The sequence below is a fragment of the Strigops habroptila genome, chromosome 7, assembly GCF_004027225.2.
Source record: "Strigops habroptila isolate Jane chromosome 7, bStrHab1.2.pri, whole genome shotgun sequence".
NCBI lineage: Eukaryota > Metazoa > Chordata > Aves > Psittaciformes > Psittacidae > Strigops > Strigops habroptila.
In genome coordinates this window covers 57,940,798-57,966,190 of record NC_044283.2, presented here as the reverse complement: position 1 = coordinate 57,966,190, position 25,393 = coordinate 57,940,798, and the positions used below count along the sequence as shown (strand labels likewise).

General features: G+C 41.4%; 1 protein-coding gene across 22 annotated transcripts in view; it reads left to right on the top strand.

The window, feature by feature from the left end:
• The window catches only part of ADGRL3 (adhesion G protein-coupled receptor L3), a 515,916-nt gene that overhangs the window by 417,713 nt on the left and 72,810 nt on the right, over window positions 1-25,393 (top strand). For 18 of the 22 annotated variants that reach the window (XM_030492003.1, XM_030492008.1, XM_030492007.1 and 15 more), the window contains 6 exons: window positions 112-297; window positions 4,081-4,119; window positions 16,847-17,030; window positions 17,850-17,972; window positions 19,102-19,310; window positions 20,000-20,176. In XM_030492003.1, the coding sequence (XP_030347863.1) occupies window positions 112-297; window positions 4,081-4,119; window positions 16,847-17,030; window positions 17,850-17,972; window positions 19,102-19,310; window positions 20,000-20,176 (918 nt within the window). The remainder of the gene's footprint in view (window positions 1-111; window positions 298-4,080; window positions 4,120-16,846; window positions 17,031-17,849; window positions 17,973-19,101; window positions 19,311-19,999; window positions 20,177-25,393) is intronic. The other 4 variants (XM_030492000.1, XM_030491999.1, XM_030491992.1 and 1 more) reach the window with 2 other exon arrangements.

The following is a 25,393-nucleotide window of genomic DNA, read 5'->3' as shown; positions in this document are numbered from 1 at the left end:
TTCTCTTCTTCTCCTCTTCTTCTGGGGAGTTGATTTGTGTAACACTGTGGGGCTGGAAGGGACTGGAGTAACAGCCAGGGACAACCTTTTCTTCTGCTTTCTTAACTGCAGATGAAGTCGGGGGAGATGGCTGCCAACATTGCCCGGGAGCTTGCAGAGCACACAAAAAACCACTTGTATGCTGGTGACATCGCGTACTCTGTGTCTGCCATGGTCCAGCTGGTGAACTTGCTTGACGTGCAGCTCCGAAACCTGACTCCGGGTGGGAAGGACAGTGCTGCACGCAGCTTAAATAAGGTAAAGACAAATGTGCTTGGGAAAGGACAGGAGGCTGAAGAAGGGTTTGGCTCTCCCTGGAGGGCTATTATAAATGTCTTGCTGAATGACTGCCATTTTAGGGCAGTGATTCTTTCTTAGTAGACAAAGAGTACCTGGCAGTTTTTTGTTTACAGTATATTTTATTCTGCTGAGAAACAAAAAGGTTGTAAATGCCAAGTGTACTACTGGTCCTGGGAAATGTATACCCTTAAATGTGTTCGTATATGAACTCCAGGTACTTCATTGTGGTCTCAGCTCTCATAGCTCAGTATGAGAATAACTCAGGTGATGCCACAGCTGTTATTTTGGACTTGTGCCAGCTTGAATAAGACCAGAATTTTGTCCAGCATTATCCAGTACTGAATCTGTCTGTGAAATGCAATATAATATCATTCAAAAAAGCCGAATATTTAAAGCCCCAAGAGACAGAGTCTAAATTTTTATTTTTTAATCCCATAACATTATAAGATGCTGATGTGAAGGTCAAATGAACACTTTTATGCATTAATATAAACAAATAAAAGCAGACAGAAGCATTTATTTACACTGGAGAAACATTTATCAAAGGCACATAAGATACCATCGTGTTTACACCTGAGGTCTTCTGGATGGTTTAATATTAGAGGGCCTTTTAGTGGTGACCTGTGACTTAACCCAGAAGCACCTTACTGCATGATGATGGTGTGGTTTCTGTGCCCTCTGTTTGACAAGTATTATTATTAGTCCTTTTGTCATTTCCAGAGTTAAGTGGAATTGTTACACACTAAAGGTGCTAGAGGTTTCCCATCGTGGGAGGAAATATGGGCTGTGGAGTCTGTAAGAATGCATTTAAAGTTGAAGATTTCTTTGGTTCAAGGCCCGCTTCATCACAGAATCTCATGTAAATGCATGGGATAGGACTTATATATGATTCAGATGGTGAATGGTACCGGCCTAGTCATCAGAACAAAGACCAGCTGAACCCTGTGGCTATGAGCACACAGTTATATTGGCCACTCAGTTAAAATAAGACATAAAATATTGTTTTCAGCTGCATAGTTGGCTCTGACAGCCCTGGCATCCATGTGAGACCAGAATTTGGTCCCAAAGTCATACAGGGAATAAATGATCCCATCTAAGCCTGAAATTTCTTGTGTGTATTCTGAAGAAAAATACTTTTTAGAGCCATAATATGTTTTTTCTTCCTGTAAGTTATTATTGTAGACCTACACTGTTTTAAATGCAAAGGGCTTCTGGATCGTTTAAGATAACAGCCGCTTGGGAATTGAAGTCCTTCATCTCATGTGCTTTGCATGTGCTGTGAACTAGGTTATCCTGATGCTTTTAATTAGTGCTGCTTCCAGCTATTTTATAACAATGTAGGTAATAATTGTATTAACTGTTACATCAGCATAACATTATTTTTTATAATCATACCATGGTTCTTTGTTTGAAATGATGGTGATGTCTGACAATATCAGGTAAAACCAGTAATTAATGTCATCTACTAATGGGTTTCACTGTTCTAGTCTGCTTGCTCTTCTGAATATGCCTCAACCACACCCAACATTTTGTCGCTTCAGCTTTGCAAGCACATATTTTTCATCTTTTTATATCCCACCTTCCAATAATTTGTTTCGATTACATGAAATGGGGTTGTATCACAGGGGCAAGTATAAGTTACTGAGGGGAGGGGAAGAGTGGGCTTAGCTCTGCTGAGCGCTCCTCAGCTCTACTGTCACTCCTGGAATCCCCTTTGCAGGTTTCCCCCCCCCGCCATCAGCTTTGCACAAGCCGCTCATACAAATCAATTGCACTCCGCATTAAAATTCTGGACCGTGTGGAGTCCTGCAAAACAGCAATGCGAGTCAGTGATCCAAATGACAGGCTCAGTAATTTACTTGCTCTCATTCCCCACTTAATTCTTTAGAAGAGCAACTGCTCTGTGTTCATTTAAGAATGCATGAATTCAACTTGGAAGCTGTATTGGGCAAACAAAAGGCAGCAGAGTTACTCCTCCATTTTCCCCTTCACTGATCAAGAGTATTTTCAAAATAAAAGGAAAAAAGTCATTTGCAAAGAGTGTTGTTTAGTCAGAAAGAAGAAATAAAGTAAGCACTAACCATTAAATATTCTTTTAATCATTAAAGGAAATGTGCTGGGAATCTGAGAGTAATCACCTGTGCTGGTTTCTACTGCTTTTTTTTTTTTTTAAGCTGATGTACAATGAATTGAAATAAACTGACATAATCAGAACTTTAAAAAACCATCATCTTGCACGAGCCACTTTCCTGTCACTAAAAGCTTTATGCTTTCCACTGGATCAGGCTTAATTAAGGTAATAATTGTTCTATTGCAGACTGGCAAGACCCCCAAGTGGATAGCTCTGTAATTTTCAGCAAGGCTTCCTTTGATCTCCATTTGTTTCTGTAAAGTCTTAGTACTGGCCAGGTTTACCCAAAGGAAGATTTCTACTGTTACAAATTGATGAATTAGAAATTGAAATTAGGCATTGTGTGATACCTGGGTGTATTTTGTTTATTTCAGAGCCTCAAAACTCTCAGGGACAAATTTGACGCTCAGCTGTACTAAAGAGATTGCACTGCTATGAGTTGAGAGCACAAGTAACCCTGAATCTCTGTTGATGTGCAATTTCCAACCCAGGCACATCAGCAGAAACAAACCCAGCAGGCCAGTGGCTCTGAGCAGCCTGATTTCGCAAGGTTTAGTTGTACCGATGCGAGCTCACCAATTCCAGCTCCCTGCTGCAGACTGCCTGTAAAGTCCTGGGGAGGTAAATAAGTGATTGTTGGAATTTCATGACACACTGAAGTGCAGTTACCAGGCAGGAAGCTTGCAAGTGCACATCAAAGTACAGTCCTAAACATGCTCCTATGGAAAAGGTGTGATTCTTTGTGGAAAAGCTGTTCAGCATATAAACCATTTAGGCCCAGGAATTACAAAGGACAACTGGTATGAGAGGATTGGAAAATGCATTCCTGGAGAAGCAGTTTAATCCAAAGGGGAGAGAATGTCCTCAACAGGAAATACTAGATCGAATTCCCATTTCATTGTTACATCCTCTTCAGTGGCCTTTTATGCTATCAGGAGCCCTGGGCAATGCTCTGTCCTCTGGTGCAATGTTGTTATCGCACTTGATACTTGCCTGGGCTGGCTTTAAGCAGCTCACAGCAGTGAAGCTGGAGTACTATAGGTTTTGCCTTGAGCCAGAGACCCAAGCAGGTGTATCAGGATGGGTCCATAGAGGTTCATCCTGTGTCAGGATGCAGTCCTGCATACATCTTGCTCCCTGGAATTGATCCTGCTCATCCAAAGCTTGGTTATACCTCACTGTGCCATCAGCACCTGTCTGACTGCAGAACCCACGCTCCTTATGTAAATAACGCTCAGCCCCATCCTTTCCAGCCTTTTTTGACATGGAAATATCATGTGTGATCTCCAAGCTGTAAGGAAAACATCATCTCTTGAACATCTCTACTTGACTTCAGTGTCTCCTACCATCTAACAGCTGCTCTTGAAAAGTTGCCAGTTTGTGCTTTACTTCACTGAAAAAGGACTAACCCATATTTCTGGAGCCAGTCCTTCCAGCATTGCACTGCTGTATAATTTGCATGCTTCCTTTGGTATGGTTGGTTTTCAGGAGCTATTTAAGAGACAAATGAGGTTTTTTTCATAGGCATTTTCTTCAATTTTTTTCCTCTTGTTCTGTCACTAACTTGTTTTTTCTATTCCGTCTTTAATCTGCTGTCTTTATGGACTCAGCTTCAGAAAAGGGAGCGCTCTTGCAGGGCCTATGTCCAGGTATTTCTTGTGGTTTTTAATACACATGTCCAGTTGTTTGAATGACTGTGAAGTGGGTCTTGTCTCTGTGAATAATCTGTCTATTACCATCTTTGTGGCAGCAAGTTCTAAGGTTAAGGTTACAGGATAATAATTTCATTCTTCATATCCTCCTACCTGCCCACTCTCTCTCAGACTTTACAAAATTTTAGGCAAAAGCTCTAAACAAGAAAATGGGAAAAAACACAGGAGAGATCTGACAAGACTCATCCAGCCATCAGAATAAGCAGGACAGTATGGATGCATGCAAGTAAAGAATGCAAAACTCCAGCTGACAGAGGTGTCTCCAGACCAGCTGGGTTTTGCTTATGGCATATCACTCATATCATTGCCACCTGCATTTCCTTAGTTTTCTTTCTTCCCCTCTCACACTTGCAAATTTAGAAACTATTTGAAATGGTAACACTCAGCATGAGGGAGGAGGTAGGATCATCATGAAATGCAGAGTGTCCTCAAAGAGGGATGTGGGAAGGAGGAGAGTGCTGCAAACTAAATATAGTATTAGGAACATAACGTCCCATAATGTTCACCCAGCTGTGGCCCAACTTTTGTAGGCTTACATTGTGGCTTTGTGAAAACATGAACAAAGGCAAGCTCCAGCATTTTGGAAAGATCTGATTGTAGGCTTTTCAAAAGTGGGGCCTTGGGTTGTGTTATCTATCCTGTCACCTTGCCTGAGAGCATTTGCTCCAGACTTTTGTATAAACCTGTTTGTATACTATCGGTGAGTTAATGCTGCTTAAGAAATGTGAATGTTTTACTTTCTAATTTCTGTCTCGTGCTTATGAACACTGATGTTTTACTTATGGGTGATTGATCGTTATTTATATGTGTATGTATAACATGCAGAGGTGTAAAAATGAACCACATGTTTCTGTAGGGAGCTGTTTATACCCGTATTTTCCTGAAAAATTCAACTTCCTACAGTTGGTATTGACTTTATTTTTTTCAGTAAATATTTCATATAGTGTGTGGGGTTAGATGTTTTAGGTTTCTAGGACATTAAAAAACAGTACCCCTCTGTGCTAGTAGGCTGTCTGTCATCCCTTTTATTATGGTCATGAGAGAAGGTCACCTTTTCCATATGCATTAATGGATAAAGATAAGGAGTTACACATCCATTGTCTGGAGTGACTTCTCTTAAGATCCCAGAGAAAGTAACTAGCGTTTGAAGGGGTGTAGGAAATTTTACAGTGCAACACTCACTCCCAAGCTAGCTCTTATCTACTGGTAATACTGGAAACATTGTGAGGCTGGTTAGACCGTGAACCACACAGTCCTGTTGGGGACCTTGGGTGCTACCTGACCCATACCTGTAGCTGCATGGGCATACTTTACAGAGTCGACACATGCTCCTGGTCTTTTTGTCTTCTTTCAAGAAGTAGTGAATAGTGAGTTCCATATACTCTACAAAAGGTTTTGCGTTGGTAGAATGAGTCCTGCATATTCTGCACAAAATTCAGCTTACCCTTAATTTCAAGGACTTCTTCCTTTTCACTTGGAAAGGCTACTTGTGTGTTTGAACATTAATCATGCATCTACCTCTTTAGTAGACAAAAACTGATGAAAGCTCAATGCTGGAGCTGTTTAGTATAAATATGGACAAAGCTGAAAAATATATTGAAGAGGACAGTCTTGTAATACAGGGCTTGAAGAATGATTTAGATGACCTAATTAAACCTTTCCAGCTCTGCTTTGTGTTATATGGAGGTAAAGTTGTATATCTGGACATATTTTCATACAGTATATTTCCTTTTGGAAACTCATGTAGCTAAAGTCATCTAAAAATCTTGTAAGGGAGACTTTGTCTGTAATAGCAATTAAGTGTAACTGCAGATATTCTTGTTAAAGGACACTTGTCCTTTACCAGGCAGTGGAATGTCTGGGCTGGCTAAGGCAGTTTGGCAGAGATTTTTCAACAGATTTTAAATGGTGAAATCCTGGACTTTAAGTCAATGGGAAATGGGAATTAACAGGGATATATGCCACTGATGGCAGAGAAATAGAGTTTTCAGCCTTGCTGATATGATCTCCTTGTGCTGCTCCCATTATTGTGAAGAGCATCCATGGCTGAATTGTTCTCACAGGGCTGGATATGTACCTTCAGTTCTGTGCTCCCTAGGCAAAGGATAGTGCAGTACAAAATTTGTGTGAGAGGTGTCCATCAATTGTAAATATCAAAAATGCAATTGAGAAAAGGTGGGGTTTTGGGGAGGAGGAGGGTGATTTGAGAAGATAATAATTGCTAAAAACAGTCTTACTGTTTTCTGTGGGCTGACAAATTTATGTAGTCATTACAGAGCCCCTGTAGTGATTGGGGTGTAAAGTCCTCTTAAGCATAAAATAAATGAATATAAATAAATATGTAAAACAGATCTGGAAATTTTGTGAATTATTCAAATATGAGGCTGGGAATGCCGTATCAGATTATCATCTCATCTCTCTGGGTAAATTTATAATTAAAACAAATATTGATTTAATTTGTGCAGTGTCACAATATTGGTTGAGTTAAAAACCCAAGGATTTTATTTATGGGAGATAGAGGTTACAAATACTGCTCCTTTAGTGTTGCAAGTGTGGTAAATGATCTTTTTTTGTCGCAAAAATCCAACAAAAATCAACCTGACAGGTGATGTGATAAGTAGATATTAGTATAATGGCTAGGCAATTGATGGGAGATTTTTTTCAATCACCATGGTATGTAAGAAAAGCTACATGGACTTTAATTTGTGATACTAAGAGTCAACTTAGTCTGGGCTGACCAAGGTGGATATCCAAAATGGACCGAGTGGCCTTAGAAATGTGCTTCATTAGCTAAGGAGAGCTTGGATCAAGTATGTGTGATCTTTTGGAGAGCACTGATCTACATCTCTCTTGTCTACCTTTCTGCAGTGTACTGTTCTTACACTATTTTGGGAAAGGGATAGAAAAGTCATCGTGTGGGAGAATGAGTCACAATGGGTGACGCATTTGATTAGCATAACTTCGTTTGGTGACTGGTATGTGGTGAAAGCCGGTGTGAATTTTCTGTAACTTTTTCAGAATTGATATTTGTTCATTTTCCAAAGGAGTTTCTCTTTAAACTGAAGCACTGAAGTTGTAGAAAACACAAAACGTTTATCTTTTTGGGGAGCTGTAAAACTGGGTTTGATGTCACAGATTTCCTCCATGCCCTTCAGCAAGTGGCATGTGCTCACTGTTTCTCAGCTCCCTGGTTTAAAATGCCGTGGGTACAATTCTCCTGCCCTCTGGGAAAGGAGGTGGGGTAGTAAAGAAAAAAAGGAAAAAGGCTGAGTACTCAGATATTGCAGTAAGTCAGGCCATATTAACACAGAAACTTAAATATGGGGGAAAAGAAAAGAAAATATTGCTGTAAGATTTAGTAGCTGGAAATACAAGCTTTAGTAAAGGCTCATACCACATCCAGCCATGTAGAGACTTTTTATCACATATGTGCACCTGATCATGAAATCTGAGCTCACCTCCTTGCTTTGCTTGGATTTGTGGGCTGGAGCTCTGGGGCATCATGAGGCCAATGAATTTCACTGTGGTGCCAGCCAGCAGCTTCTTCCCAAGTGAAATTTCACGCTGCATTTGGGTTGCAGATCTCAGAAGGCAAAAACTTCACAGGGTTCCCATTCTTTTTTTTTTTTTTTTTTTTTTTTTTAATTTTGTTTTATTTTTTGAACCCAGTCTTGGTGACTTCAAAGCTGGGGGCTGGTGGATGCAATAGATAGCCTGAGCAGCAGCTTTGTGGGAAGGGTGGAAGGAGGCAGCAAAGCATTGCTTTTGCAGTGTTTTCCTGGACTAGTGGTGTTTGCTGCTCTTGTTCCTGCCATCCTCCAGGCTGTCATGTAAATCGGCTTGCCCTGTTTTGTAATTCTGGGCTTGCCTGTACAGCAAATGGCCAAGATATGGATGTGCCATCTGTTCCTTGAAGATCACAAGAGCTTCTGGATGTAGGTGTTATCGGAGCCACCAGTGAAGCCAGTGCTGAGCTGCTGGCAGGTTCCAGGTAGCAGACAGTGGTGGGTGTCTGCAGCCAGAGTTGTCATTCTGCTTCTCTTGGAAGCTTTCTGAATGGTTCACACTTGTAACATGGGCTGTTTGAATTGCTGTACTAGGCAAAAAATAAAAGGCTTTCCTCAGAGGATTCAAGGCATTAAGTTTAGCGCTGAGTAGAAGAGACTTTGTTTTTTCTTTGCTAACCTAGTAGCTCTCAGCAGATAAAAGGTGCATCTGGGACGTAGCCAGTACTATTTAAAGTGGATTAATTCTGTTTGTCCCACTTCTCTCTTGCTTGCATGGCTGGTCCCAACTTTGTGAAGACTACATGAAATAAACTTTTAGCTCTGAGAGGGAGCATAAATTGAATGATGTTTGCTTGTGTTCTTCTTGTGCCTGTGACAAGAAAGACTAAGCTCCATTTATATAGAAAGGGCCAAATTAACAAGGAATTTCAAGTTCCTTGTTTGGTCACATAATTGGCTGTATGACAAAGAGCTCTGCAGTGCATGTCAAACAACTTTCAGGGTCCTCTAATGATTTGTGCATTGCTTGACTCCTGATGCTCTTCTGCTCAGCCTGTCAGGCCAGGTATCGTTGTTAAAGTGGCTGGAATAAATTGGCTAGCAGTGCACATACAATGTCATATATTAACTATAGCTACAGGGAGTACTTTTAACAGCTTTTTCAAGAGATCGAGATGTTTGCCCATCAGCATTAAAGTGCCCAAAACTTTCATTTAATATAATTAAAAGGACATCTGACTTGCAGTGGGGTTCTATGGTTTGGTAGCCCTTTGTTAAAACTCTGTGAACTTAATATACTACACAGCTTGAGAAACCTGCCCTTGATTTGTGTCAGCAGGAGCGAAACTTGAAATCCCCACCCTGCGTATTTCTGCCACAGTGAGCCTGTTGTTAGGGGAGAGTAGGATCAAAGCAGCAGCCTTGGTTTTTTCACCAGGCTCTGAAATTCTTCACAAAAATACTAAAAATGAAGGTGACAGCCTATTCCTCTACCTACAACTGAACTACAGCTATGGTTGTGTGCCCACGTGTAACATAACAAAACTGAGGAAAAAAATCTAGCATTTTCTGTGTTGCTATGTGACTAAGCTCTCCGCTTTAGGCTGAGTCAGTCCTGGAATCTGGTGCCACTGGTATAAAGTCTCAGTATAAATTGCAGTAGACGTCAGTGGGAGATGTTCACTTTGATTTGGAATGTTGAAGGAAAGGATAGGTCTTACGGACTCCCTAGAAGTTCCTTTAAAGGCTATGGATATTCTGTCAAAGGGGCATTTCTCATTTGCAAGCCATTTTCCTTTCTTACTACAGCTTTGCTCACTTCCACAGGGTAATTACTCCAGCAGTTGCTTGTATCGTCTCAAATCCCAAACAGTAGGGCAGCAAATACAGATGATTCATAAATGCAGTTCTCATCTTATTCTGCAGGGAAGATGTCATTAGATGAAATAGATAATATGTTATTTCCTTCTTCCCAATCAATTCCTTTTATTCCAGTCCTACAGATGCCTTCTGACCTTAAAATATTCTTCCTCTTATACTAAGCAAAGCAAAACCATAACCTGTAATTTGTAACCATGTTCTCTTTCTCAAACCTCCTATTTTTCTGTGTGCTCCAATTAGGAGATTATTGGTAGTTCAAGGCCAAGATTGCAAATCTTGCATACCTAGTGCAAGACCATTAATTCCATAGTTAAAATTTTTGTAGGTGGCATAATTTTAATAAAGGTCAGTGCCTTTCTTCTCACTGCAGTGATTTCTCAGTGCCACTGAAATTCAGGCCATTTCTGAGTCAGTACAGTTCCTGTAGCTACAGCATAAACATTTGTTGTAGTGTTGAGAAGACAAGGTTGCATGCTCTTTCTTGAGAGCCTTTGCTCTCAATCTGTGGAGCAATTTTAGAAATTCCTCTGCAAGGTTGGGGGAAGTTCTCCTTTTTGGTGCCTTTGCCATCAGTAGTAGGTTTTGGCTCAGTTCACCAAAAGTGATATCATCAGTTTCCAATAACCACTCTGATACTAGATGTAGGCTAGTGCTTGTGCCTTCGTTTTTAAGGCAGAAGCAGAGATTAGCAGTAGATACTGTAATGATTTATTTATTTTTAAGCACTCATTGCAATTCAGATAGTTTCACTTTAAACATGTGTTTGTCCATTTCATTGAATATTATAATTGTTTTGTGATGACCTTATTGCTTTGTAGAAAGCCTTAGACAGTGGCTGGGCTTCCCTGTAAGAAATTGTCTCCACTTATGCTTTGACCAGAGACAAATTTTAATTTGGAATTAAAAGAATAAATGACAAAGTGAAAAACTATCTGAGGGTAAAAAGCCTTGTCAGATAGATTTGAAGGCACTTCTCAGCTAAGAAGTAGGATTTAATGGCATCTTTTAGCCAAAATGACATTTTCCCTGTTTAGGAAGCTGAAGAAATGACATGTGCATCTATTTTTGACCTGAAGTTCCACAGAGTGCATGACTGTTCCAGTTTGATTGGTGACCCTTGTGTAGTGGGATAGGGGTGCTGTTCATTTGTCATTCTAAAAAGACATGTCATTTCCTGAGCTGGTGGTCCCTTTCAATGCAATAGCTCTGCCAGAAACAGCAGCTTGCATGCCCAGGTCCATGCTTTCATGCTGGTCCTCTCCTCTAAGGGGCTCGTTCTGGCTCCAACAGGTACATTCAGAGTTAATGGGCCTTTCTCTTCTACTGGTTCCTTTTCTGGCCAGAGGCAAGAATCGCACAACTTCCAGTAGAACTTGTCATCAATGGCATTGATTGTGCCTTTAACTCAATTAGTTTGGAGGCTTGCAAATACTGAGAGCTTAAGAAAAGGTTTTGTTTTAGCACTGGGTGTTTCATAGGAATATAGAATAAAACCAGCTGTTCTTGAGCAAAAAAGCAGGTAAACTTTTTTTAAAGTAACACTGCTTCCAGTAGGAAAAAGGAAAAAGGAGCATAATGTGATCATTGAACCATAACCACATTTCAGTGCATCCGCTCTATGATGGATTTTTCATTTTTACTGCACTGTGGAACCGAAAGGGTTTTCAAGCTATTTTTTTCTCTGCTGATTTTCTGTAAAACCTCAAGCTGCTATAAAAAAGTGGGCTAGTAATGTTTTTGCGTACTTCGAGTAAAGATAATGGTGTGCTTTTTTGGAGCAGTAACAGACCTTAGGCAGGATCAGAACCTCAGATGGTAATCACAGCCTGAGTCTGTGTCTATGTGATTGCACTCTACAGTCTTAGTGCGGCTGTTCTCAGAAAGGGAGGGCAAACCTTTTTTAATGAGTCTGTGCCAGCAAATACCTTTGGTACAGGGGTAGATGTACAAGCACCAGCCATGATTTTAGTCTATTGATGCAAAGCACAGCCTTGTTGCTGTACCTCCTTCTATCCTAATTTTTGAAAGTGCATTGCATTAAATATTCCTGTGAGATCAAGGAAGACAAGTGTTAGCAGCATGAGACAGGGCTTTAAAAGTTATAAAATGCAGATATTTTAATTAGAGATATATTTGCAAAAGTGATGGTTTAATGCCCTGTGCCACTGTCCTCATTCTCCCGAAGCTCTATAGGACATAAGACCTTGATGTAGGTTCCATGCAAAATAATATATAGTGTGTTCAACTTCTTCTTAAGGAGATGCTCCTTTGTAAGGAAGGACAAACTGCATATTTGAAAATTACTCAGCAGAAGGATTCAATCAATATTCCTTGTAGGGCCTGCTGGTATTCACTTGCCATGAAGCAGTATTTTCTCCTGTAATAAGTTTTTGAGGGGTTTTGTTCTTCCGTCAGCTGCTTAGTGAGAAGCCAAAATGAACAATAAAGGTTTAGAGAGGTCCTAACTCTAGGAAACCTGCTAGTTTTCTAAGGTTAGGGTTACTGTGTTTAAGCATTATAGCACAATGCAGTCTGATCCCAAATTTGGCAGTGAGTAAATCTAATATCTCTTAGTGATTTCCAGCATTGATTCCCAGTTAAAGACAGGTCTTGCATTACAGAATCTGCTTCTGTCAAAGAGCAATGCCTTGTATGTTGATACAGTGAAAGAAATAAATGGATGTGGTATCACTGAATGTATGTTTCCCTCCCAGGTTTAAACTGTGTGTCACATAGCTGGATATTCTCACTAAGCATTTCTAGAGGGGGAGAACATAAAAATAAATGAACAAGCAAAATTCAATTTTATGGAATGAAGCAGCTGTCACAAAGGAAATCTATGGGATATGTACAATTGGCCTTTTAGTAATATATAATTACTGTAAGGCTCCTAATTAGTTGCCTTTTGACAATACATCTTTTAATACCAATTTGTATGTGTCTGAGAAGGAAGGTTTACATTTTGTTTCTGTTTTGTAACCTCAGGACAGAATCCAGAAACCATGAACATATGCCCTTATTTGGGAAAAAAAGTCTCCCTCTGCAATTTATTAACATTTATTTACATTGAACGCACACTTTCTGGTGCTGTATAACTGCGTAATGAAAGGGATCATCATCATGGGATTTGCCTTCTATGCTGGGCATGTTCTTGCTCTTCTCTCAATATCTAATTGTAGCTACTGCTGGGGATATAAAAGGTCCACTAAGTCTAATGTTCTCTGACCCAGAATGATTGCTCTTTACAGTCTTGTGTTTAGGGGGCTTGGCTTTGCATGTATAGATACCCTGATATCACAGGAAGCATACAACCACACCTACATATATCAGGATAGAAAGGCAGATGGAAAGTCTTCCTTCTTGGCTCCCTTCTGCCATGCCCTTCTTCCCTTCTTTGATCTTAGGCTACAAACAAGCAACCTATACATTGTGAAAGGTATGTAATTTGAGTTACTGCTGTCCTCCTCTCTGGGTACATCTGTGCTTATGCTGCCTATTTGTTAAGCCCCAGCATGGCCCCATGGGCGGTGCCATGCTGTGAGTGATGTTGAGGTACTGTGGCCTCCAAGCCCCACATTTTTATTTTGCATGAGGCTCACAAGGATGCTTTGGAAATTGTTTAACCAGTTGAGCTGCATTAGGAAGAGAGGAGGGACCAGGCAGAGAAGAAAATTACAGCAGAGGAAGTCCTTTAGTTTAATAAGCAACGATGGGGTCTTCAGTGGCATAGACAAGCAGCACCCTTTATTGGGTGTTGGGTTGTTCAGAGACATAAGTAATCTCATGTGATTTTGGGCAGTTAAATGGGGATAATACTGTAGTTCTTTATACTTTCAGTGGGGCAAGGAAACTAGAGAGTGTCTGAGCTCTTGACTTGGCTGCATGTTAAATTTTTGAAGTGAAGTGGGATGAAACTAGGTCAAAACTTTCCTAGATTCCTCTGAAAGTCCCCATCTTTATCAGAATCATCTGGGATCTCAGGTAAAACCTATCATGCCATCAGCTCCCAAGCACACCCATGTCACACCTTCTTCATTTCAAAGGGCTTCTGTCGGGGCTAACCCTGCTAGCACTGGTCATTGAGAAGGCTATCCTGGGAGCTTGATGCTGTTTCTTCTATGCTGGAGCTTTATCAGACCACAAAGTCCTTGGAACAGGTGCCAAACCCACCTAAACCACGATGGTTCAGCTTAAATGCAAGGCACAGATCGATCCTTGTGCTGTGTGCCTGCCTTACCACAGTTCCGTCTCCCTTGCCCAACTTTTCCCAGTTGACATCTCTGTCTCAAGAGACACTGTTGCTTTAACAGCTGTTTTGTTTCATTTAAACTCCTACCTCAGCTCCTGTCCAAAATGCAAACATTTCATTAGCACCTCATCTCCTTGGCCTCAGCCAGCAGCACTCAGCCATAATGAAGTGTGGGGAACACTTGATTAATGCACTGAGACAGGTGAGGGAAGTGACCCTCTGGGAAAAGCTATGGACTAAATTCATCTTGAATGTAATGCCGATGAAGACACTCTACTAGCTTTGTTCAGATACGTGCTAAGGACCTGACCCAAAGTCCTTGGAAATCTTTCTGGAGCTTTTGCATCAGACCCCACATCCAAAGTGATGTGAAGTGGCTGGCTTCAGGTTAGTCACTTCCAGAGGATGAATGCTTACCAGCACCGCTGGGGTGTCTGTTGGGTGGGGAGTGAATATTGTGTGGAAAGTGGCACATTAGGCCTAATTGGAATTCTCTCTCAAATTATGCAGGCATACATGCATACACATTGGAAAATGAAAAATGCATTCGATAATTTAGAATAATTTTTCTGGGGAAAAAAATCTTTGCAGCAGATGTTTCACTGTAACATAAATATTTCAGCCTCTGTTTCATGTTTTGACAAATAGGCATTACCTTTCCATCCAGAGCCAGGAGATGGATCTGCTGCAAACACTCTTTCTACCATTCAAATATTGATAGAAGTATTCAAGAAGTTGTTTTAGCAGAGATTTAAAGACGCTAGTAGTAGCTGACCTAAATGAATGTAAGGCAAATTGTAGTCTGCATGATAACATTGAAAGGGGAGAAAAATAAAAGTCCTCATTTTCCACTTTCTGTGCATAAAAGATCTTTGCAAGAAAACACCATGTTGTGTAGAACCTGCCCAGCAAAATAAGTCAAGCTTTTTGATCGCTGGAAAAGAATACTACCTCCTTTTTGCCTGTTATGAGATAAGCTACCAAAGTGAACTACAGAATTTTGTTAAGAGCTACAGAGATCAGGCTTCTAGATTTTAAAACACTGAAGAAAAAAAAAAACCCACTTAAATGCTGTGGATTTTTAGTATTTCATCTTCATTGTTAAAGTCAATCAGCTTTTCATGTGCACATATTAAATGTGTTAAGATGATTTTTAGACTATTTGGGAAAATCAGTTTAATAATCAGTTTAAGAAATTGATTTATGGTTAATAAGTTCCACTTACAGCAAATGAGAAAAGGATTCCAGTCCTGGATTGTAAAGGCTTGACAGCAAAAGTATTTTTGCAGTAGCACTAGAGGACAATATTTTCAGCCATTTTGGTTTGCTTCAGTGGTTGAAGCATGGGTTACTCCATACCTTGGGAAACCAAGCTGTGAAGCTCAGGAGAAATGTTGTATATTAATGAAGAGACCAGGGCAGTAGGTGCTAGGGAAAGGAAGTTCTGTTTAAGGTACCGGAGACCTATGGCACAAGAAGAGATGAGTTAATTGATCGTGAATAAATGTAGGTCGGAGAGTAAGAGCTTTGTACTGTCAGAGGAGCCCAATTCTGGCTCAGTCTTCCAATAAGAACCATGGTGGTATAAGAAACCTTCCAACCTCAAATACATATAGGACAAATATGCACATGGCAATGTCTCAATGAAATGTCTTTGCTGGGATTAAAAGCACCAGCAGTGGCAGGTCTAGCTGTCTTTGCTTCTCCTTGAACCTTGCTGTAACTGAAAATTTTTTAAGGTCACCTTGATTTAGCAATAAAATTAAATTCTTGTTGAATGTGATTATATTCTCCCATTGCACATTTGTATCTGACCATGACTGGTGAGTGAGTCAGGATGCCCTCTGTGCCCTGTGTTGTCATTGTAACACTTCTCCTGAGGGCTGCTGGAGAATGGGCTATGCTGTTATCTTCTTTTCATATGTCATGTTGTACAGGTGGGTTTAGAAACACTGTCAGGAGTAAATACCAGAGTATTTCCATGAAAGTGAAACCATGGGGCATTTTTTAGGCTTTCAGCATGTTGAAATCTCGTATTAGCTGGAAGTGGAGGTGTTCGTTCATGGGACAGGCCTGCTTGGTGGCTAGACACTAGCCAGCAGAAGAAAGCACGATCGAAGTCCTTTTTTTTTCCCTTTTCCTCTGTGCAGTCAGTTCTACCAACTGGTACAGCTGGTCTCATTAAACTGGAAGGTAGTTGAGTCAGCTCTGGTTAGTAACTGAGCAGGGGTTTTAGGCTGAGGAAAACCTTCAAGTTGGGTAGGCTCTACTGCTGTAATTTTGCCATCATGGGGCCAGCATGGTTTCATGTGATCCTGGATATGCATCCAAATTAACCTGTGGGAAGTTCTCCATGGGAGATCTCTTTGTGCGTGGCAGCCCAGGGCAGAAGGTGCACTGCAGGAGGGACTGAAGTTCTTACTGCAGGGCTGACTCCTTTCTGAATGGAGAGATTTGAAACGTAGTGTCTTAACTAAATCTCTGTGGGCACCTGCTGCTTCTCTGGATGAACTCAGCTGTCTCTGTGTCTTCATGACTGCCTGCCAGAGGTTATGTGGTGGGAAATGCTCCAAGGAGTGTAGCCCTTGCAGATCCTAGATATCTTCCTTGGGTGCCCCTGATCTACTCTTGAATTCTGCTGCTGCAGGAAGCAGCAACCTGCTTTACAGATGGGCTTTGAAATCCATTTTCCTGCATGATTCCTTAATGATTTCATCATCTCCCCTTTGCCCCCCCCAACCCTTTAATTCCTTCTTACTCCAAGCCCAGAGCTACTGATCACAGAGGCTGAAAAGCACTATTCCCAGCCTGCATTTAGAATAAAATCAGTATTTCCTCCCTCTCCCATCTGATGGAATAAATGATACCTAGCTCCCTTGCAGGCTGCCCCAGTGAGTGGGGAAATGAGATGCTGTCCTCTCCCTGTAAACTGATGTGTGTGGAGGATGGGACTGAGCATATGTCAGTGGTCTCAGTGGTACTTCAGGTTTGCTAGAGCTCTTTCTCATTTGATTCCTCTCCCTTGCAGGCCATGGTGGAGACAGTGAACAACCTCCTGCAGCCACAGGCTCTGAATGCCTGGAGGGACCTGAATGCAAGCGAACAGCAGCGCGCAGCCACCAAGTTACTTGACACTGTGGAGGACAGTGCCTTTGTGCTGGCTGATAACCTGCTGAAGACAGACATCGTCCGGGAAAACACTGACAACATCCGTAAGGGACAGATCCTATAAATACTGACAGCAGCTGAAAGGAGAGTAAAGGCTGGGAAACCTGGCTTCAGTCTAGGACCCTCAATTAACTGGAGAGCAGTTTTGTTAGATATGTCTTGGCCCTTTGTCTGAAGGACTTGAAAGTCTTTCTAAAAGAGCCTAAAGGAATAAGGCAGCTCTCTGCCCTTGAAATCCCATGCCAAATGAGCACCTAACCGGTATCTATTACCCCTGGCATTAAGGGCAAAATCTGCACTAGAGCAATGAGAGCACTGCTTCACAGGAAGATTCTTCAACATGACGCATTGTGTTCCATTTCATACAAATTTATGTCTTTATTCAGCTGATTGTTGATTTTAATTAAAAAACAAGCATGATGAAAAGCACCAGCACTCCCACTGTGCATATGTTAAATGAGAACAACTCTTCTTTCTATTTCTATGAATACAGATCCTGAGCACTGATAACATTTACAGAAAGTACCAATCGCCAGTGGCAAAGAACTAGCATTTTCAGATTTTCATTTTAACCATTGTCCTTAATATCCTGAGGTTCTTGTTTACAAGAGCTGGTTGTCTTTTGTCTTCCACAGAGAGTAGAATTTATTTTCACTTTTTTTTTTCTTTTAATTAAATTTAAAACTTCTTCAGGGCAAAGATTTAAAAAGAAATAGAAACCCAAACCAAGTCTAGCTTGAAATATTGAAAGTAAAATCCTCTGTTCTCAGATGGTCTGGAACACCATTTTGTAGCTTTGAAGTATCTTGTCGAAGATTATTTCAGTAGAGATTTTTCTTAGTGTTGGTCTCTCTTGCAAACAGAGCTGGAAGTTGCAAGACTAAGCACAGATGGGAATCTGGAAGATCTGAAGTTTCCCCAGAACATGGGCCACGGGAGTGCCATTCAGCTGTCAGCAAATACCTTGAAACAAAATGGTCGAAACGGTAGGTCCAGCACCTCCAGCACCTCATCAATCAGTCATACTTTAGGCATTGTTTCATTTTTAACCAGTCTCAAGTATGGTACTAATTGCTATGTTAATATTTAAGTTAATGGTAGCACCAGTTGCTCATACCTTGACTGCAAATTAAGTTGACTGGTTTGGAATGTATTATATTACTATGTGAATCACAGCCTTCAAAAGTATAATGTGCTGGTAAAAATGCGTCAGATTCTTAAATGTGCTTGGGGCAGAGTGCTGAGTCCAGAGAAGTGCTTTTAACTGCTGTTGTGGCAGTAGGAGGCTTCAGATGGGCGAAGAGGCTTGTCTGAGTAAACTGCTTCACAGTGGGGCACTATACAAATATCTGAAAAGGTAGATGGAAGAAACAATAGTAGCAAATATTAATAATGAGCTAAAATGGCAGAAGAGGTTGATTAACAGTTATGAGTCTAAATCTTCAGTGCCTTTCTCTCTGAATCTTATGAACCTCCTGATACAGCATAAATTAAAGATGATATTATATGTGAATGGTCTTCATGCTGCCAAGTCTTTTATTTCCAGACCAGGAATTTGTGCAGACACATTTGTTGATCTCTACAGCTCTGCTGCAGACCAAATTCAAACTCCCAGGCTTTCTACTAATGGGCCTAACATGCTCCTTTATCTGAGTTCCTTTAAAATACAACCTGTGTGTAGGGGCAAAGCACTCTGGTAGGGGCTTTGTGCAGGCAAAACATGGAACGATTGTTTCCCAAGCATAGCTTGGAGAGCAAAGTATTATGTCAGGTGGGAAATGGGCCACCTGGAATCTTTTCTCTGGAGCCAGCTATACCTACTAATGCCAAAAATAAGCCCACCTTCTCTGTCTGTCTTCTGCCAATCTGTTTGCTTATAGAAGTTTGTTTTAAAGAGAGGCAGCTCTTGCCCTAATTATCCATGAACCACTTGTTGCACCTGATGGTGCTCATTGACAAGAGGTGAGTTTCCATATGCCACATCTTGGTCATTTCACATTTTCTCAGATAAGTTTTAAAGTTGGTTCAGAGAAGATATTTTTCATCTAAAAAAAAAGAAATCCCAACCAAACCAGTGCACTGACCTGGACGTCTAACCTCTTACTACTCTTCTAGGTGAAATCAGGGTAGCTTTTGTGCTGTACAATAACCTGGGCACTTATCTCTCCACGGAGAATGCCAGCATGAAGTTGGGGATAGAAGCAATGTCGACTAATCACTCCGTCATTGTCAACTCCCCTGTCATCACGGCAGCAATAAACAAAGAGTTCAGCAATAAGGTTTACCTAGCTGATCCCGTGGTGTTTACTGTCAAGCACATCAAGGTGAGTGAGTTTTGAAAAGCATGTTGGTTTTTTTTTTTTTCAATTTCTAAAACAGGGTGATGCAAAAGTTGGCTTATGTGAGGCCCCCGGTAGTCCTTGATTAGATTTTGAATTATACATTTGTTCCTTTGCACTTTGTGTTATTTATGGAGAATGTCTCTTTTATGTTGCATTAATAAAAGTAAAGGAAGAGTCTCCTTCAAGCTGATGCCCATTTCTCAGTTGCTGACACACGTCATTCTGTAATTAAAAACTACCAATATATTAGACCATAATATTATTTTATCATGGTGGCAGGGGATATTAAAGGAAAGTGGAATTAGAGTGAAAGAGGACAGCTAGTCCTCCTGTTAGCCAAGCACAGTCATTGCAAAAGTTGATTGCTTAAAGCAATTAATTTCTCTGTTCTGCAATGCAAATGAAGCGATCTGGTTTTGAAGAGCTGGATTTAGTCTATGGCTGAAATTAATCAAGAACAAAGAACTAAGTTTGCATTAGCAAAGAGAGCAGCAACAATCTAACTTGTTGGTATCAGCAAGTAATACTTGACGTGTAAAACCACTGCTGACTGTTTGTCCAAAATTAAAGGGTGAGATTTACCAAGTGCCTCTGGAAAAAAATAAATAGTGCATTTAGAAATCTATGAAACCCTATCATTTTTATTGCATTTATTCATTTCTTCCCTGCAGCAGTCAGAAGAAAATTTCAATCCAAACTGTTCATTCTGGAGCTATACAAAGCGTACAATGACAGGGTATTGGTCCACCCAGGGGTGTCGCCTCCTGACAACTAACAAGACACACACCACATGCTCCTGCAATCACCTAACCAACTTTGCGGTCCTGATGGCACACGTGGAAGTTAAGGTAGGCACTGCAGATTCCCAGGCTGCCAATGCACTGGGCAGGAAAAGTGGCCAATGTAACACCATTTTGTTACTGCAAATGAAGCTGAGCAGGGAAATTGCGATGTGACAGTAACTCTAACAGTAGAAACCATCTGGCATAAAGCTTCCTTCTGCTCTATGGTGAAACAGGAGATAGTCACACCAATGCAAAGCTTGTCTTGAGCTACCGCCATGGTCGGCTCTGAGCTGAGGATGATGAATGAGCAGAATTAGCTGTTGCCACATCCTTTGCTTACTGGTGCAGAACATGTCCTAGCTGGGTCTTTGCTTGCGGGGCCCTCACTGTGGCACCAGTGAGTAGAGAGCATCCTGGGTGCTGGGACAGAAGTGTGCAGAGCCTGCCTCATGGGGTGCAATTTGTGTGTCGTCCTAGCAACAGCTGCAGATAAACTGCTGTACATGTTTGTGCGATGTGCATGTGTGGAACCAGAAGTATTTTCCAGATTCCAACTAGGGACAAAAGACATATTCTCTGTATCTCATTATGTGACAGCAAGCTACACGTAAAAGGGAACTCTTTGTACCATCCTGTACATCTACCCAAAGCCAAATGATCAGCTAGTTCCCTTGCCTGCATTTAGGTCCATGGTGTAATTCTGGCTTCCCACATGGCTATCCCCAGTGGAGCTAAAGAAGTTACTCCTGAAAGTAGTCATTAATCGTGATAGGAGTGGCTTGGGGAGTGAAGTGCACATCTGTGATTTTATTCACGAACAGGAGAACGGTTGAGATGGTCCTCCATTTCCTCAGCTGTCTTGGCTGTCTTTGGTTGAGAACAGTCTCAGCTGCTGTAGAAAGAAGAGGAGAAGGCCCTGATGACCAAAAGATTTTTCCCTAGTGATTTTCTGTGTTGTGGTATCTCCCTGTCATGTGCCTGGCATTACATCAGGGTCCATGGCTCTGAGCTAAATGTGGATCTGGCATCTTCCATGCAGGCAGAAAGTTTCAGAGCCACTTTCATGGCTGCATAACCACACCAGCTATTATATTTTTAAAAGATCTGTTCTCAGATATTCTTCCAGTGTCACTCCTTTGTATATTTTTTTTTTTCACTTGATAATCTGAAGAGGAATGTGAAGGGTTGCAATAAAATGTATGTATTAAAGAACCATCATGCATGACAGAAGCTTTGAAAAAAACCAAGGAAATGAGGGCCTGGCAGCACATTTGCCACAACAGCTGCGTGCAGTGGAGAAGGACAGGATAGGTCTGCTGCTGCTGTAGGATGATGTATCCATTCCATTCTGTAGGAGTCACTATCGGTCCAGGAGACATGCCATTAAATGGCCGTGGCATTATCCTGGGAGATGTCTGAAGAAATGGCTTATTCAGAGCACAAGTTTACATGTTAATGGCATTATGCAATCCAGGTCTGGTTTTGCCAGTTTCCTACAACTGCTTGAATTTTCAAAAGAAATGTGTGTTTGGCTCATTATCAGCTGCCTGGAGTTAACAGATATACCTGAGTCACTGAAGTCAGAGGTTGCACCTGAGAAATGCAGATAGCTTTCCACTCCACTGATGTGAATGAGGGCAATCCCTACTGTGGGGTGCAGATACAGGCTAGCATGGAACAAGCCACTTCTCAAACTGCAAGTAGGTCATCCTTGTCTGCATGGCATTTCACCCAAACTTCATTAGACTAGTAGTGCTGGTGTTATCTCATCTTGCAGAAAGAGAATGTGAGGCCCTTGCTTGTCCGTGCTCAGCCAGCAGGTTTGAAAGAGCTACAGCTGGAAGCTTCCCAAATGCCAAGCCAGTGTGCTATTAGCTGGTGGGTGTTTCTGGGTGTTAATGAGTGTCCTCAAGACTTTCAGGTCATGTTTTATCATCTGGCTGCAGCCAAAGTATCGTTGTTCTAAGAGCCAAATTGGCTCCACTTTGTTGACTGTTGTGATGCAACCAGTAGCTTTCTGGCATGTCCGCTTTAGCAATCATCCTGGTCTGCAAACAAAGGCACCTGTGTATCCTGCAAACATCTGCAACTCCTGCCTCCAGCTGCTCATCAGCTTGCTCTTCCTGGTGGCACCGTCCCACTCTGGTTTGCTTGTGGAACTGGCCATGTGGCGTGGCTTGTATGACATTCCTTATGCTGTTTCAATGAGTTGATTTAAAAGTCTTGGCAGCAGAATACTTGCTGTTTTGGAAAGGTGGAGGTTTAAAAATAAATGGTGGTGGTTGTCATTTATTGACTCTTGCTCATCTCTTGTAGGCATGCTTTTGAGCCATTCCGTTGTCTTGTGTCCTGTGCAAAAAGGTGTTTCTTGCCTCAAAGATCTTTTTGTCATCTTGGAGGTGGAAAGATCCTTGGGGAAAGAATGTTGCATGCTCATGCAGGACCTTTTACAGCAGTGTTCTGGCCAGTGACTAAGATCTCTAAGGAGGACTGTTGTACACACAATAATTATTAATATTCTAGGACTTTTGCAACAGAAACATTTTTCTCTTGTCATTGAGATTTGTAGTTTACTGACTTCAGTTTATTGGATTTTTGGATACAGGAAGCACCCCTTGGTGTAAGTACCTTACCTAATGAGACCAAACACCAGGCATTGTGAGACGTGGACATTAGTGTCCTGCTCCTTAATCAAAAGCCAGCGCTGATTTGACAAGTTTCACATCTGGTCAAGAATGATCTCCCTCCCTAGTAGCATAGCAAAAGACCGTGTTCTTTGGAGGAGACCCTGGTGGCTGCTCTGTGCATTATGGGCTGGGATTTAATTAGTTATTAGCAGAATGTATGTGGCAAGGTGGAGCTGGAAGGTAGCACCGCTGAGGAGGTGATTGATGGTTGTCTGGCTCTTTAGCATGAAACAGCAAAATGTCTTTGTCCAAAGGGGCAGAAAATGATGTTAGCTTACCATGGTGGCAGGGATTTATTGGTGTGCTTCAAGAGCAGAAGTTGCTGGGATCAATTCCAGTCTTAAGAGGAGGAGATTTTAATTTGAGTATGCTTCCTGCCTGTTGAAATTAGTTGGCCCAGAGTTTCCTGTTCAGTCATATATTTCAGTAGTGTAAATAATGGTGCCCAAGATCACGAGCCTGCTGTGCAAATGGACAGGATGTGTAGGTGTTGGGAAAAGTGATGGACCCGCACCCACAGGTACCCCTTTGGCTGCGGTCAGAACCCCAGTTAGCATGGGGAGAGGACAGCAGGACCATAAGGACCTGTGAGCTGGATCTTGCTGATGCATCTTCCTGGCAAGGGCTGACCTTCCTTACAGACCTGCAGCATTCATTGTCGTTTTGGGCAATTTACAAGGAAAAGTGAGAACCTCCCTTTGGAAAGAGATTTTAAGACTTGGAAACAAATCACTTTTCATCAGCTAAGAAGTTCATTTGGCTTGTGTTATGGGAAAATTATTACAGTCCTATAGATACTTTGTTAAATTATGAGATACATTTAACATAGACGAGGTCTATGTTAAATATCTATCTATTGTTTGAGTCAGTAGGATATTAGTTAAGACCTTTAAATGCTATAAAATATAATGGTTTCCATGCTATGGGACAAAGCTCATAGTTAAATAAGCCATTCTACCTGTGTAATTGCTGCAGAATTATTCTAAATTTATAAGCTGGTTTTCATATAAGCTTGTGCTTTACATCATATTAATTATAGCAGATACATCTTAAATGTACCATGGGGAAAAATATGCAGACAGAAAATAAGTTCAGAGCTGGCGGGAAAATACAATTTAAAAAATCATCCAAAACAGAATAAGCGAAGGTACCTCAGGGTAGATAAATGTTGCTTATCAGTATGTAGTGAATGCCAGAGCTTACTCTTCTTTTAAAAATGAATAAGTAAGTAAAACAAGGAGGGGGCTGTGTGTCTATTTTAACTGTAGCAATTAAGCAGAAGCTTTCAGATGTTATTCTATACCATAAACACTTTACACCTTGCTAATTATTTGGGGAATGGAAGTGTAAGGCAAAGTAAGGTGAGAAAGGAATAAAAATATATGAAGTCTAAATGGAATGCAGTGGTCTGTTGCCTAAAGCAATACAGCCATTTTGGATATAAAGAGCAAGCTGAAGCTGTTGCAGTGCTGGCTTGTCCGTATATTAGCACTGTGGGATTGACCAACAGTGGATGAAACCAGAAATGGGTGCAGGATTGCAAAACCACCCTAACTGCAGAATTAAATTACTGAAACTGCTATGTAATGAATTTTGCAAGACAAATCATTTTGTACCATAAAAGGGGTTAATAGTCAAAAAAGAGAGAGATATATTACACATTGCAAAAAGTAACTTATTCGAATATGTTTTTAATAAGAACTATTTTAATTAAGCAGAAAAGTTATTAAATGTGCTCGTCTTCAGTCAGATTTTAAAATTCAAAATACAGCAGTATTGGAGCTTGTGTTAGGAACAGAAACCTGTGACTTCGATGAACTCCAAGAAGAAGGAGTTGCAAACAACACGTTGTCCTGGGTTCAGCTATAGCAGTCGTTTTTCTCCTTCTTAGTAGCTGGTGCAGTGCTGTGTTTTTTAACTTTCAGCCTGGGAACAACGCTGATAACACCGATGTTTTTAGTTGTTGCTAAGTAATGTTTATTCCAACCAAGGACTTTCTCAGTCTCATGCTTTGCCAGGGAGGAGGGGAAGCCGGGAGGAAGCAGAGACAGGACACCTGACCCAAACTAGCCAAAGGGGTATTCCATACCACAGCACGTCATGCCCAGTATATAAACCGGGGGGAGTTACCCGGAAGGCCCAGATCACTGCTCGGGTCGGGCTGGGTATCGGTCGGCAGGTGGTGAGCAATTGTATCCTCTCCCCTTGTTATTTCCCTTATCATTATTATCATTGGTGGTAGCAGTAGTGGTTTTGTATTATACCTTAGTTGCGGGACTGCTCTTATCTCAACCCATGGGAGTTACATTCTTCCGATTCTCCTCCCCATCCCTCCGGGAGCGGGGGGAGGAAGAAGCGGGGGGAGTGAGGGAGCGGCTGCGTGGTTCTGAGTTACCGGCTGGGCTCAAACCACGACACACGTTTAGTTATACCGTAGGTCAAATATACCTATTAGGTCAAGTAGTCTATGCCTACAGGGTTGATTCAGAGTTGTACCTGGTAGCAGTCCTTAAACTTTTTGTCTAGGTGGGCAGTAAGCCAGTCAGGGGGCTTCCTTGACTTGCCCACCCTTAGTTTGATACACGCTGTTTTG